The 12440-nt window shown below is 37.4% G+C and overlaps 1 protein-coding gene across 1 annotated transcript; it reads right to left on the bottom strand.

Moving 5' to 3' along the window:
* Nucleotides 1-4171: 4171 nt before the first annotated feature.
* On the bottom strand, nucleotides 4172-12326 carry CENPX (centromere protein X). The gene is made up of 5 exons (XM_087710073.1): nucleotides 12242-12326; nucleotides 6557-6608; nucleotides 6057-6110; nucleotides 5017-5105; nucleotides 4172-4842 (listed from the first exon to the last, which is right to left on the bottom strand). The coding sequence occupies exons 1-5, from the start codon at nucleotides 12278-12280 to the stop codon at nucleotides 4828-4830; spliced, it is 249 nt and encodes an 82-aa protein (XP_087566199.1). The 5' UTR covers nucleotides 12281-12326; the 3' UTR covers nucleotides 4172-4827.
* Nucleotides 12327-12440: the final 114 nt, after the last annotated feature.

The raw sequence follows: 12440 nt of genomic DNA, 5'->3' as shown, positions 1-12440 counted from the left end.
AGAGAAAGGTAGAAAGACATTTCTGAGTGAAAAGAACAAAAGGTAACTAAAACAGCAAACAATGTGATATTTAATGTCAGTTAAAATGAGAATGAAAATTGAATCCATAGAACAGTTCTGCCCACACACTCTGCTATCATCTATAATATTGAAGAGTGGCTGCTCTAAATATAATTACAAAGCAAATTCAGGTTACTATACAAAACAGCCTGTATCAATCACCCTATTCTTACTGAAAGAATGTGGGTCTGTATACTTTTCAGTTAGTCCACCTCTGCATAAGAGCTTAGTGGGTATCTTATTTCTGCATCCTGTGTTGGAAGCTTTGTTTCCTTTGAACCAGTTACTCTTGACATCAGAGCTGGTATTCTTTCATATAATATCTTTTTATATGCTATACTATTGTATAGTTGGATAGTTGATATTCTGTGCTACAACATCTTCACATCCCTTCTATTCAGAGAATTGTACATATTAACATACATTTGGTTGAAAAGTATATGTGGGTTCTTTAAAAATAGAGGATTTTGTTTTGATACTTCAACTGACACATACACATGGATCTTGTCATAAATGCATAAATTCCACTGAATGGTAGTTGAGAAAAAGGCATAATTGTCAAAACTTTGTATTTATTAGATTTTTATCCCACTTTTATTACTTTATAAGTAACTCAAGGCAGTGAACATATATATATTATCCTCCTATTTTCCCCACAGCAGCTCTGTCAGATAGATTGGTCTGAGAGAGAATGACTGACCTAAAGTCACCCAGTCAGCTTTCATGCCTTAAGGCATGACTAGAACTCCTGGTTTCTAGGCTAGCACCTCTCCATCATTATATCAAACAAGTAGTGATTAAGACTGGAGAAGAACAAACTGATTAGGAAGATTTATTGGGGAAATGGTTAAAAGTAATAGCACAATAATTACAGAAAGCACTTTTGCTTCTCTCTCTAGGCAATTCAAATAAAATGACTTCTTGCTTGCTTTATCTTGCACTTTCAAGAAGTGAAGAAGGAGCACTTCTATTCTGAGAAGACAGGCTGGCCTGCATCTGTGTGTTGTTTACATAATTTATAGGTACCGGATTCTTTGAAAGTGAGACAACCCTCTCTCACACCTATTCTATATCCCCAATAAAAGCATAACTTGCTCAGCCTGTTAATATTTTATCAAAAATAATTATGCACTCTCTTGCTAAGCTTTACATTGCTTTGTAATTTATGTAGTTTTTTTCCAGGTTCTCAACATAATGTTCAGTTTCCCTTCCTGCTTTATTTTCATAACAGTTTATGAGATAAATTGGGCTATCAATCTACCTCATCGCTATCTCTTAACCAAAATCAGTAAATGGCATTTTGTGATTGAAAATAATCTTAATCTTCCAGCTCTCATTTGCAATTCCTAATCACAATGTTGCAGAAATAATCATTAGGGTATTGCTGTGCTTTGGATTCATTTATCCCCAAATGCTTTGAATTATCGTAGGCAGAAATATAACACCTGTTTGCAGTTCTTTAAAGCAGCTGTTTGGTATATCATGTGGCAGCTACAGGATCCCAAACTTACAACAGTTTGTTTAGTGAGTTACAATGGCACTGAAAAAAGTGACTGTTTTGACTGTTATGATTTTCACACTTATGACTATTGCAGCATCCCGATGGTCATGTGATCAAAGTTTAGAAGCTTGGGGGCTGGTTCATATTTATGATACCGTGTTTCCCCGAAAATAAGACAGGATCTTATTTGACCCCCGAAATAAGCACTTGGCCTTATTTTCGGGTAGGTCTGATTATTTTTGAGGTGCAGGAGGAGGCGAGCGTGGGCACCTCATGGCTACTGCTGTGTTGCAATATTTTCGGGAAGGGCTTATTTTCATGGGAGGGCTTATTCTAGCACATAAGCGCTAAAGCCCGATTGGGCTTATTATCCGGGGAGGGCTTATTTTCGGGAAAACAGGGTAGTTGCAGTGTTCCAGGGTCACACAATCCACTTTTGTGATGTGACAAAGAAAATGGGGGAAATCTACTTCACTTAACTATGTTACTAACTTAACAACTACAGTGATTCACTTAACTATGGCAAGAAAGGTCATAAAATGGAGCAAAACCCACTGAACAAATGTTTCACTTAGCAATAGAAATTTTGGACTCAATTGTGGTAATAAGTTGAGGATTATCCATACTTTAAAAAAAATAGAAAATCAACTTTTGTGAGATTAATTTTTCCATGGATAGATGGGGCCAATTCTAGTGGCATTCCTGTTTCTCACCCAGGAGGCAGCAATAGTTTCTATCTGCTTTTTTTCTTTTCTTTCTTTTTTAATTCAATAAGCACATTTGTTTCCTCAATAAGTCATGCTGGTTGTGGAGAAAACAGCAAGTATAGCTATCCCTCTGAAAGTGAGAAGGCAACAGCAAAAAGAGTCACTACATCAAGGTAGGAGGCAGAACTAAAGATTGTAGGACTGGGTGTTTTCAGGGAGAGCTGCTTTGAGTTTTCCAGCCTTACCCCTACAGATTCAGTGGTGTTACTACACAAGCTATTAGAATTTTTTAAAATGTGTACCATAATTTAGTGAGCTCGATCCAGTTGAAACAAAAGTACCAATTCCTCACTGAATAACCCTAAAGATCACATTTAAGTCACATTTAATCCGTTCTAGACCTGCCTGGGCTAAAATTGGAGTTGTTCTTGGAAAAATCTAAACAAGGACATTTTATTAATTCTACCGGTAGCTGTATGCTAGAGAATGATTATAGGCTGTAGAATTGATTGCAATGAATTCATTGTATACATGTATGTTTCTTGAATACCTTCGCCTTGAGTACAGAGCTTCCTGCCTTTGGCAGTGTCCTAGACAGGATTCACATTAATGGTGTCATAAGAAGAAACTGTGTTGGCCATTTGCTCTCCAGGGAATACAAAAATCAAACCAAAGGAAAATGGAGCAAGCACTTTGAGCAATTTGTTTCAATACATGCAATTATATATGTAATAATCACATTGAGGATTTTAGACAAATATCTTTTTCAATCAAAGTAAGTTTATAGGCTACCAGTAACTAGGGCCTCTTGTCAATGTTTTAAACCCTGGATTACTTTTGATTGCAATTACACTTCCAAACTTGATTATGTGTGTAAGTATAAAGCCAATGTGAAAAACTCTTCTAGTACAGGATCTGGCTTGAATTGGAGGAATCAAAATTAGCATCCCCATTTACTCCAGTGGTGGGTTTGTACCGGTTTTACTACCAGTTTGCTCATGCATGTGCATTCTCAGGTGGGTGGGTGGAGCCTCCTGCCTCTGTCACTACTGATTTGGCCAAACCCAGCCAAACCGGGAGCAACCCACCTCTGATTTACTCAAAAGTCACTGGCTAAATTTTGGCTGGTTGATCACCTATTTCTTAACAGATAATATGGTTAATATAATACTTAAATCACATCACACTTGTGTCAGAAGCACCTGCTTCTCAAAATAATTTTGGATACATCAGCATCTCCTTTGTAACTAGTATTAGGTATAGCAGAAACAATGCAAAGCAACAATAATTTGTTGTAGAAAGAAACACTCTGGAGAACTCCTGTTGACTACTTTAGTTATTACCATTCTTAGTTTAAAGCTAACATGGCAACAGACTCACTATTTCAAATTAATTTCAAATCATTATCTACACACAAGTATAAAAATCTGAAATGGTGAGTTTGCTACTCCTAGCATTGCTGGATTACAACTTCAGCATGGTTGATGATCAGAGGTAATGATAGCTGTAATCCAACATCCACAAGAGCACAGTTCTTCCTGGTTATGTTCCCTAAGCCCCATTGAATTTAGTGAAGCTTACTTCTGAGTTACTTACTTACTCCTTAAGATACAATTACACTTCTTTTAGACCTGATCTTTCTTTCACAACAAAACCAGATTCATTAGGCTACACCCTGCCTCCATGTGTAAGGTTTACTATTTCACAGCTTTCTCCCCCCTCCCCTGCTGACAGAGGGGCTGGGCCTTGCATGATGTGGGATCCTCACACATGCTGTTTGTTATTCTGCCCCTTTCTGAAAGTTTTTCTTTCGTCCTACAAAGAAGAGGCGGAGTGGGGAGGCCAAACAACTCTTTGAAGATACTTGACTTTCTATGATTAATTGCAACAAGGAGCCCACACAAGGGAGGGAAGTTATTTCTGATTTATTGACGGTTCTTTGTAAGAACAAATTTATAGCAGAGGGAAGCAGCTTCTTAGAGGAATATCAAATGGTTAAAAGGTTCCATGCACTCTTTGATGTCATGGCCCTCTGGAATGTGGGAAAGGGTTGAAGGACAGGCACTGTTTATTCATAAAATAAAGATCAGGTACCTGCCATTGGCACAAATTTGGGGCCAGGCTCCTGCTTAAGAACTAAGAACTCAGGCCTGGAAGTGACAAGAGGCCTTGATGTGGCCAAGCCTCCCGAGCGTACTCACCCTTTTCACACACCTAGAAGGCGGCACCTGTTTTTCTCATTAGAAAAGTAAAGCCGTTACCTGACTATGAATGGGAATCAGAAGGGCAGGACACAGCTTCAGATAGCCACCATCTGTTCCAAGAATTGTGTTACAAGAAACTCCCAATAAACCCAAAGTTATTTTAGGCAACACTGACAGCCACTAAGCACCCCAAAAGAGATGGCAAACAGAGCTGAGAAGGAAGTTAAGTTGTCATTCCAGGAAGTCAGCACATTTTGTAGGAAATTCCATATTACAAGTCTGTGGTTCATTTTGCTTCTGAGCTCAGCAAGATCATCTTAGTAACGGGAACGTAGATTTTCCACTCATTGAATTTCTAGAAATCCAGAAGCTGTAGAAATTAAGAATTTCAACATAAATAACGGAATTGCCTCAAATTAAATAACAAATCTCAGTTCCATTTGCCCAGGATATTGCTAGTTAAACATCTCCCTGTAAAAGGAGATGAAGATGATTTCCCATATCTGTATCCTATGAATTATGGAATCTGAGCTGTTGTACACACCAACTGTGGCAAGATTTTTTCCACGTGTTCCACTTCCACCCTCATTACATCCTCAGTCTGAGCTTGTCGTGCTGCTCGTGCTGATGCTTCTACAAGACACAAAACAGGGCAAGCAAAAATAAGTACCACATTTTTTGGAGTATAAGACGTACCTTCTCCCACCCCCCCGCCCCCCAAAAAAGAAGGTTAAAAATTGGCACGTCTTATACACTGAATACAGCATTTTTGGCCTCCCAAAACCCCACCCTGCAATCCCATTTGGAGGACTGCAAAGTGCTCCTGGGGACTGGGGAGGGGGAAAATGATTGAAAAATGGGCCCATTTTTTGCAAAAAATGAGGCGTGGAGAGGGTTTGGGAGGCCTGTAGAATGCGACTGGGGAGGGCAAAAACGACTGAAAACGGGCCTGTTTTTCACAAAGTGTTTTTGTCCTCCCAAGCTCCCAGGAGCACTCTATAGGACTTCCAAACTATGCATGCCCCATTTTTTGCAAAAATTGGCCTGGGGGCCGGGGAGAGCAAAACCTTTTACCTCTTCAAAATCTTGGTGCGTCTTATAGTCCGGTGCATCATTCGAAAAATATGGTAGATGGGACTGGGAAAGATGGCAAAAATTGTCATGTAGAAAAGTGTTTTCTTAATGGAAAAGGGTATTTATGTCATCCTTTTCCTTGTTGCCATTATTGTAAAAACAAAAAATTATTAGAAAGCAAGTACATGCTCTCTTCATATATATATACTTGACACATGACTAGATAATTCATAAGAGGCAGAGGGATCCTAAGTAGTAACTCACAGATTAAAATTTTTAGGAAATTTCTGGTTTTTATCAGCATGCATACCTATTTAAGCAGTTAATAATGAAGATCAGAAATCAATTCTGGGATCGGAATAAAATGAGATTTATGAGTGATACACTTGCTTCTGCTAAAAATATCAAGCAGTGTATAAGGCGGCTGGAACTTAATTGTACAAGAAAACGTTAAGATTCCACTGGTCCTGTCCCACTCCTCTTATGACTCAATCCAGTTTAATTACTCACCTTGAACAAATATTTTAAGCATTTCAGCCATCAGCAACACAGCATCACCACTGGCTGAAAGAGAAAGAACATTCCTATGAGACCATGTCTAAGTATCACCATTCCCCATACTCATTCATGCACATGCAACCCTGGAACCCATGCACCATGACTATTTTTCAGTTATTTCTCATGTTCCAGGGCACGGTCTCGCCACAGAAACATTTGGGAAGATGTCCAGCAGCAGTTAACAATAGCAGTTAGACTTATATACTGCTTCATAGGGCTTTCAGCCCTCTCTAAGCGGTTTACAGAGTCGGCATATTGCCCCCACAATCTGGGTCCTCATTTTACCCACCTCAGAAGGATGGAAGGCTGAGTCAACCCTGAGCCGGTGAGATTTGAACCGCCGAGCTGCAGAACTAGCAGTCAGCTGAAGTGGCTGCAGTACTGCACCCTAACCACTGTGCCACCTCGGCTCCAGTTGGCCTCTTTACGGAGTCAGAAGGGGAAACAATTACCTCGCGTTCTGTCATCTTTGAAGTGGAGCTGGAGCACTTTGTTCACGATCTCCTGCACAGAAAGGGATTCGGTCAAGAAGTGTTAATGGAGAAAAGTGAATCTCCTATCTTTCAATTTCAAAAAGCTACTCAATAAGTAAAGTAATATATTTCAGGTCAGCCTCTGTTGGCATAGGAATACATCAAAAGAAACTGACCAAATATATTACCAGGTTTAGCAATAGCAATAGCACTTAAGACTTATATCCCACTTCATAGTGCTTTTAAGCTGTTTACAGAGTCAGCATATTGCCCCCAAAGATCTGGGTCCTCATTTTACCCACCTTGGAAGGCTGAGTCAACCTTGAGCTTGGTGAGATTCAATCTGCTGAACTGCTGGCAGCCAGTGATCAGCAGAAGTAGTCTGCAGTACTGCACTCTAACCACTGCACCACCTTGGCTCTTTTTTAAATCTTATTCTCTTGAGAGCAAGAGGGTATCAACTATTGAAGCCTTCATACCTATACAGAATGAAGGTCCCATCATCCACCCTTCTTCTGGTTGCTTTGGCCAAACTCTTAATTACATCATTCATTTCTACCAGCTATCCTACCTGTTTACAATTACTTATTTCAATGAAGACTATTCCTTGTTTTTTTTAAAAAATCTTTCTTTCTGGGTTTTCTGGAAATGATAGAAAGCCAATAAAGTACATTGTTAGGCATTTTCCATTATTCCTACCGACAAATTTGGTTTCTTTGGGGTGGGGAGTAAAGGCATACAAAAGAGGTTTCTTTCATCTCAGTAAATAGGAAAATATTTAGAGGAAAATAGAGCTAAATGTATTAAATGACCTTTAGCTGATTATTGTCAAGTATCACATAACCAATATCTTAATATGTACACCTTGGGGAGAAACCTCTTATAGTTTAAAAGCAAAACAACCCTCCTTTATCTTTGTTTTCTATTCTAACTAGAACAAACAATTCAACTTCAAAAAAATGTGATATATTATTACTATTCTCTAATCAACACATTTAGTGTTACACTATTAAAACTGGCTGCAACCCACTGGTTTGGCTGGGACAACTATTATTTTGTTTGTCATCTTCAAGAGCTATCTCCCATTAAAGGAGCATTTGTCTCAACTTCAAAGCTGTTGGACTTTATGCATTTTATAGTGCCTAACAACTTCTAAGAATTTAACACAGTAAATCTTATAGATACATCTACTAGGTAATGAATTCAATGAGCTTTCTCTTGGATAAGGGGATATAAACATATATCTTCCCTAGGTACACAGCTGTTCCTTTGAGTTAAAAACCCATACTATTTCTGAATTTTGAGCTCTAAACCAATAAATTACTGATTAAGGCAGAAAGTAAGTTCACATGTATCAGACTTTTTTTAGGTTGGGGGTTTTAAGTGATACAATAATATCAAAGTCAGTACATCAAAACTCAGATACTAGCAATTCTGCATTCCACATAACATACAGTAGCGATATAGCAACTTTTGATAAGAGACACAAAATATACAAGAAAACAAAAGTGATGGCAAAAATATGAATTTGTATTCAAAAAGACAAGCTGCATTTTTATTCTAAAACTGAATAGCCAGAACACTAGTTTAGTAATTGCAATTCTAGCAACTGAACAAATGGGTATATGAATCCATGTATGATATATAGCAACTATTTTAAACAGAAATTGATACTAAAAGTTTACATGTAATGGACATGGATAACCTATTAAGTTCTGTTATTGGTTTACCACTTAATCAAACCTCACCCTAAAAATTCTTGTTTAGAAGATCAACACACTGATGGAAATAATTCCATGAATTGGTCTTCTGGGGAATTAATGGTGAATTGAAGATGAATGCTTGAAAAGCAGGATGGAATGAAGAGCTGCCAAGTAGAACAGTTTTTTGTAATTCCTCTCCAGACAAGAGGATTTGAGACGGCCCATAAGTGCTCCAGACAATTGCACTTTGCAGGCCATTGGTGAGTTTAGAGCTTTGAGAGGTGAGGGAATAACCATCTTAATCAAACCACAGTCAGGACCTTTGAAACTATACTGAGTTCATGTACTTTATTTTTAATCACTTTTGGAAATATCTTGTTAACAGTTTTTCAGCTGTTAGGAACTTTGGGATCAATATGTTTTACAGAACTGAGTGAGTTTCCTTCAATCCTTACCGAAAGAAGTTATTAAGGACAAAAATTAAGGAATAAATAGTATAAGAGTGGTTAAAATTTTGATTTTAACAAGTTTCAAGTCGCTATGGGTCCAGATAAATTTGAAATAACATTTTAGAATTAATTATAAAGACCTATGCTCTTAGGAAAATATAATTTTAAATTCTATAAAAAATGAAAATGACTAAAAATTGGGCATTAAAGGAAAACAGATGAAACATTACAATTATAGAAGAACACTCACATTTGACTTACAAATAAAGAATGAAGCAAAATATTTTAACATTGGACATACTAAAATATTTTTGAACAATGAACCTATAAGTTAACTTTCAGTGTGTCTGCCTCTACAGATATACTATTTTTAAAAAATGCTATGTAAGAGGTTTGACCTGACATGATTGAGACTGATTTGAAAGTGGATTTAAAAATGATAGGCTACAGGAATAACATGGAAAAAGATGTTACACTGGATATACAAAAGATGCTGATGTTTTAATAATTAAAAGGATTATACAAATAACAAACGGACAAGGATAATTTTCCTATACTAGATTTACAAAAGAGGCATGTTAAGGCTCTGAATAATTTTGTGGGAAGGGCAAGTATTGAAAAGAAATCAAGTTCTGAGACACTGTTGAGGGGGTAGAGATCAAGATTGATAGAAGTAAAAGTAGGAAATATAAAGTTAGTGTATTTGATCAAGGCTAAAATAGATATCCTTCCTCTGGTAACCCTTAATGGACATCTGCTGATATCAGGACTGAAATGACAAGGTTTTATTAATGTGTTTACAGATAAGAGATAGGATATAGATTTTATAAAAATGGGAAAGAAGAGATTATTTATTGTATTTTAAAAGAAAATTATTTATTTTTGCTGTGATAAAAGGGTGAAGTTACTTTTTAATTTATTTTGTTTTTTAATTATATTCCTTTCTCATTTTTTAAACATTTTAATCTATTCTGCACCTTCTATTTTTACTTTTTACTGTTAGTTTTTATTGTTGTAAATTGTAATCTTTAATAAAATTACCATTAAAAAATAATTCTATGAATTATAAAGAGAACTAAAAGTTTATAAGCATAGTGAGATAAAACTAGAAAGAACGGAACAATTAAAGAAGTTCAAATGAATTAGTAGCAATTGTTAAATAACTGATTGGCAAAGAGATGGGGAAAAAGTGTATTTTCAAGCACACTTAATTTGCTATTCTGCTCACTTTTACTCAGATCACATATTTATATAATATACAAATGTACACAATACAAAAGCTATTGAAGTAATAATTCTTAACAAAAAATATCCAAACAACTACCAAGTTTACAGAATTTTTTTTAAAAATATTTTCCTCTTGCTCATGTCAGGGATAAGCTGTATTATTCACTTCAAACATTCTTTCTATACCATTTCTTCAACCTGCTGAATGTTGGGTTTTAGGGAGGGATGAAAGGAATTATTTGTGACAAACAAGTTTCATAGGCTTATCCTAATCAGAATAGGAGGAGCACATTATCTTTTTTTTCTTAAGTTTTTAAAAATTTCCCTTCCATGAAAGAAAAAAAAAGTGCTCTGCCAGCTCTAGAGACGGGTACTTTTGTCTTCCTATTCATGCAATTGTATATCAAGTCAGACTATTAGTAAACCAAATTCAATATTATGTATCCTGCCTAGCAGGTTTCTAAGATTTCAGATCTTTTGAAGTTGTTCTTGCCAGCAACACTTTACAAAGAGGTTGGGATTTGTCTCCTAGAACTTTGGACTTGGGCTTAGGCATACTTAATCAATATAAAATTGAGCTATAAAACTGGGCTAATTAAAAATGCATTCAATTAGGCTTTTGAAGTAATTTTTTTAAAACACATCTTTTGTACAAAAGAAGGAAGCACATTTGTATTCTACTGCAGGCTTAATACGAAACAAAATAGGAAATGAATGAAGCTCTAGTGCTATCTGCTGTATTAGTCTAGAATTGCTCCAAAGAATTGCATTAATTCAACATCTAACATTCACTTGAAAAAACATTAAACATTTGTGTGTCTTTTAAAATGCATTTTGGGAAAAAGAGTTATTAATATACAGCTTCAGTAGTTGAGTGAAATTTATTCAGTACTCCGATAGCATTTTACTCCAAAGTGAATTCAACTTCTATATACATTTCCTCGCCTCTTTTAGTAGTCCATCCCCATCTTTATTACTTTACTATCTTGACCACACTGTCATCCTATTAGATAGTGATGAAATCCAATTTTTTACTACCGGTTCTGTGGGCATGGCTTGATGGGCGTGGCAGGGGAAGGATATTGCAAAATTTTCATTCCCACCCCACTCTAGGGCCAGCCAGAGGTGGTATTTACTAGTTCTCCGAACTAATCAAAATTTCTGCTATCAGTTCTCCAGAACCTGTCTGAACCTGCTGAATTTCACCCCTGCCTTTCCTAATCCATAGTATTTAGTCTTCTAGTACTAAATTTTTAAGCAAACTCTTATCCTGAGGACTTTGGATGCTGTTTTTTAATCACATTTTAAATTTTTGTTTGATTTTATGGGCAATATTCCAGTTTCAATATTGTGATCTCCTCTTTCCCTCTGTTCAACAGTATACTTTATCTATCTTTTATTAAATCCCATGTATTATTCAAAGTTAAGTCTGGGGCTGTTCTTTTCTAATCAAAGTTGTCATCCGTTTTGCACATCATGATTTATATCTAATTACGTGTTCATAGCTTGCTCTTATGCAACAAAGACAGTTCCAAGGTACAGCGCTCAGTATAAAGTTGTGTACTCCTATCCTATCGGCGTAACAACTAACAAAAGCGCCTTCGCGTTATAATGTAAAGCTAGTGCAAATACATTATGATGAATAAGCAGCCCTAGATTATTTCGCAATAATAGCAATAATAAACATTTAGTAAACTTGTCCGTACACGGTATTAGGGGTCGCAAAACAAGAGATCACCTTCGGCGCCCCCACTCCAGGATACCAGAGAGAGACTCGATTTAATTTTATAGCCCAACTTAAATCTATTTCTAGCTTGTACTTTATAGGCGCCGCCTCAATCGTCTTTATCTCCTGGGCATTTCCTCCAAGAGTCCTCTCATTCTTGCTTTTCAGCCAGCGGGACCCTCCATTTCTTCTCCACCCACCAACTCGGACCAATTCCTACTACACAGACTCCATTCCCACGACTGCCAATGGATCGGTCAATTCCTGCCTCGGTTCTAATTACAGCCTCCGTCCTGCCGGACCCCCGAACCTTAAAACACATCTGCTTTTGCAGCAACACTTCACCCACCACTGGGACAGCTGCTGCTCTGCATGGAAGCCTCCGGTCATTCCCACGTTACGTCTCCCGTTACATCCTGGTACGGGCAAAACTTCCAATTGCTAGCGCCTCTTTCCCTTTTCCTTTCTCGCCCATCTTAAATCCTAACCTAGAACGTCCAAGCTGAACTCGTTGTTGTTGTTTCCCCACTGTTCGTTTTTCTCGGCCCATTTCCCTAACCTTTTTGAAGCCTCCCGCGCACTCTTCCCTCGTCTCCATTTCACACTGCCTTCCCTGGGTTAGATTTGGCGCTCAGAACACCCGCGTGGCGTGCTGGGAAATGTAGTTCCTGAAGTCCCACCCTCAAGCGTTTACTTCCGGAGAAGAAGCGGGGGTGGGGTGGGCCCCGCCTCTTCTAACCAAGAGGCATGCTGGGAAG

The sequence above is a fragment of the Thamnophis sirtalis genome, unplaced genomic scaffold, assembly GCF_051295495.1.
Source record: "Thamnophis sirtalis isolate CommonGarterSnake01/CBP01778 unplaced genomic scaffold, rThaSir2_p1.2 scaffold_3, whole genome shotgun sequence".
NCBI classification, from domain to species: Eukaryota; Metazoa; Chordata; class Lepidosauria; order Squamata; family Natricidae; genus Thamnophis; species Thamnophis sirtalis.
This window is presented reverse-complemented; position numbering and strand designations above follow the sequence as displayed.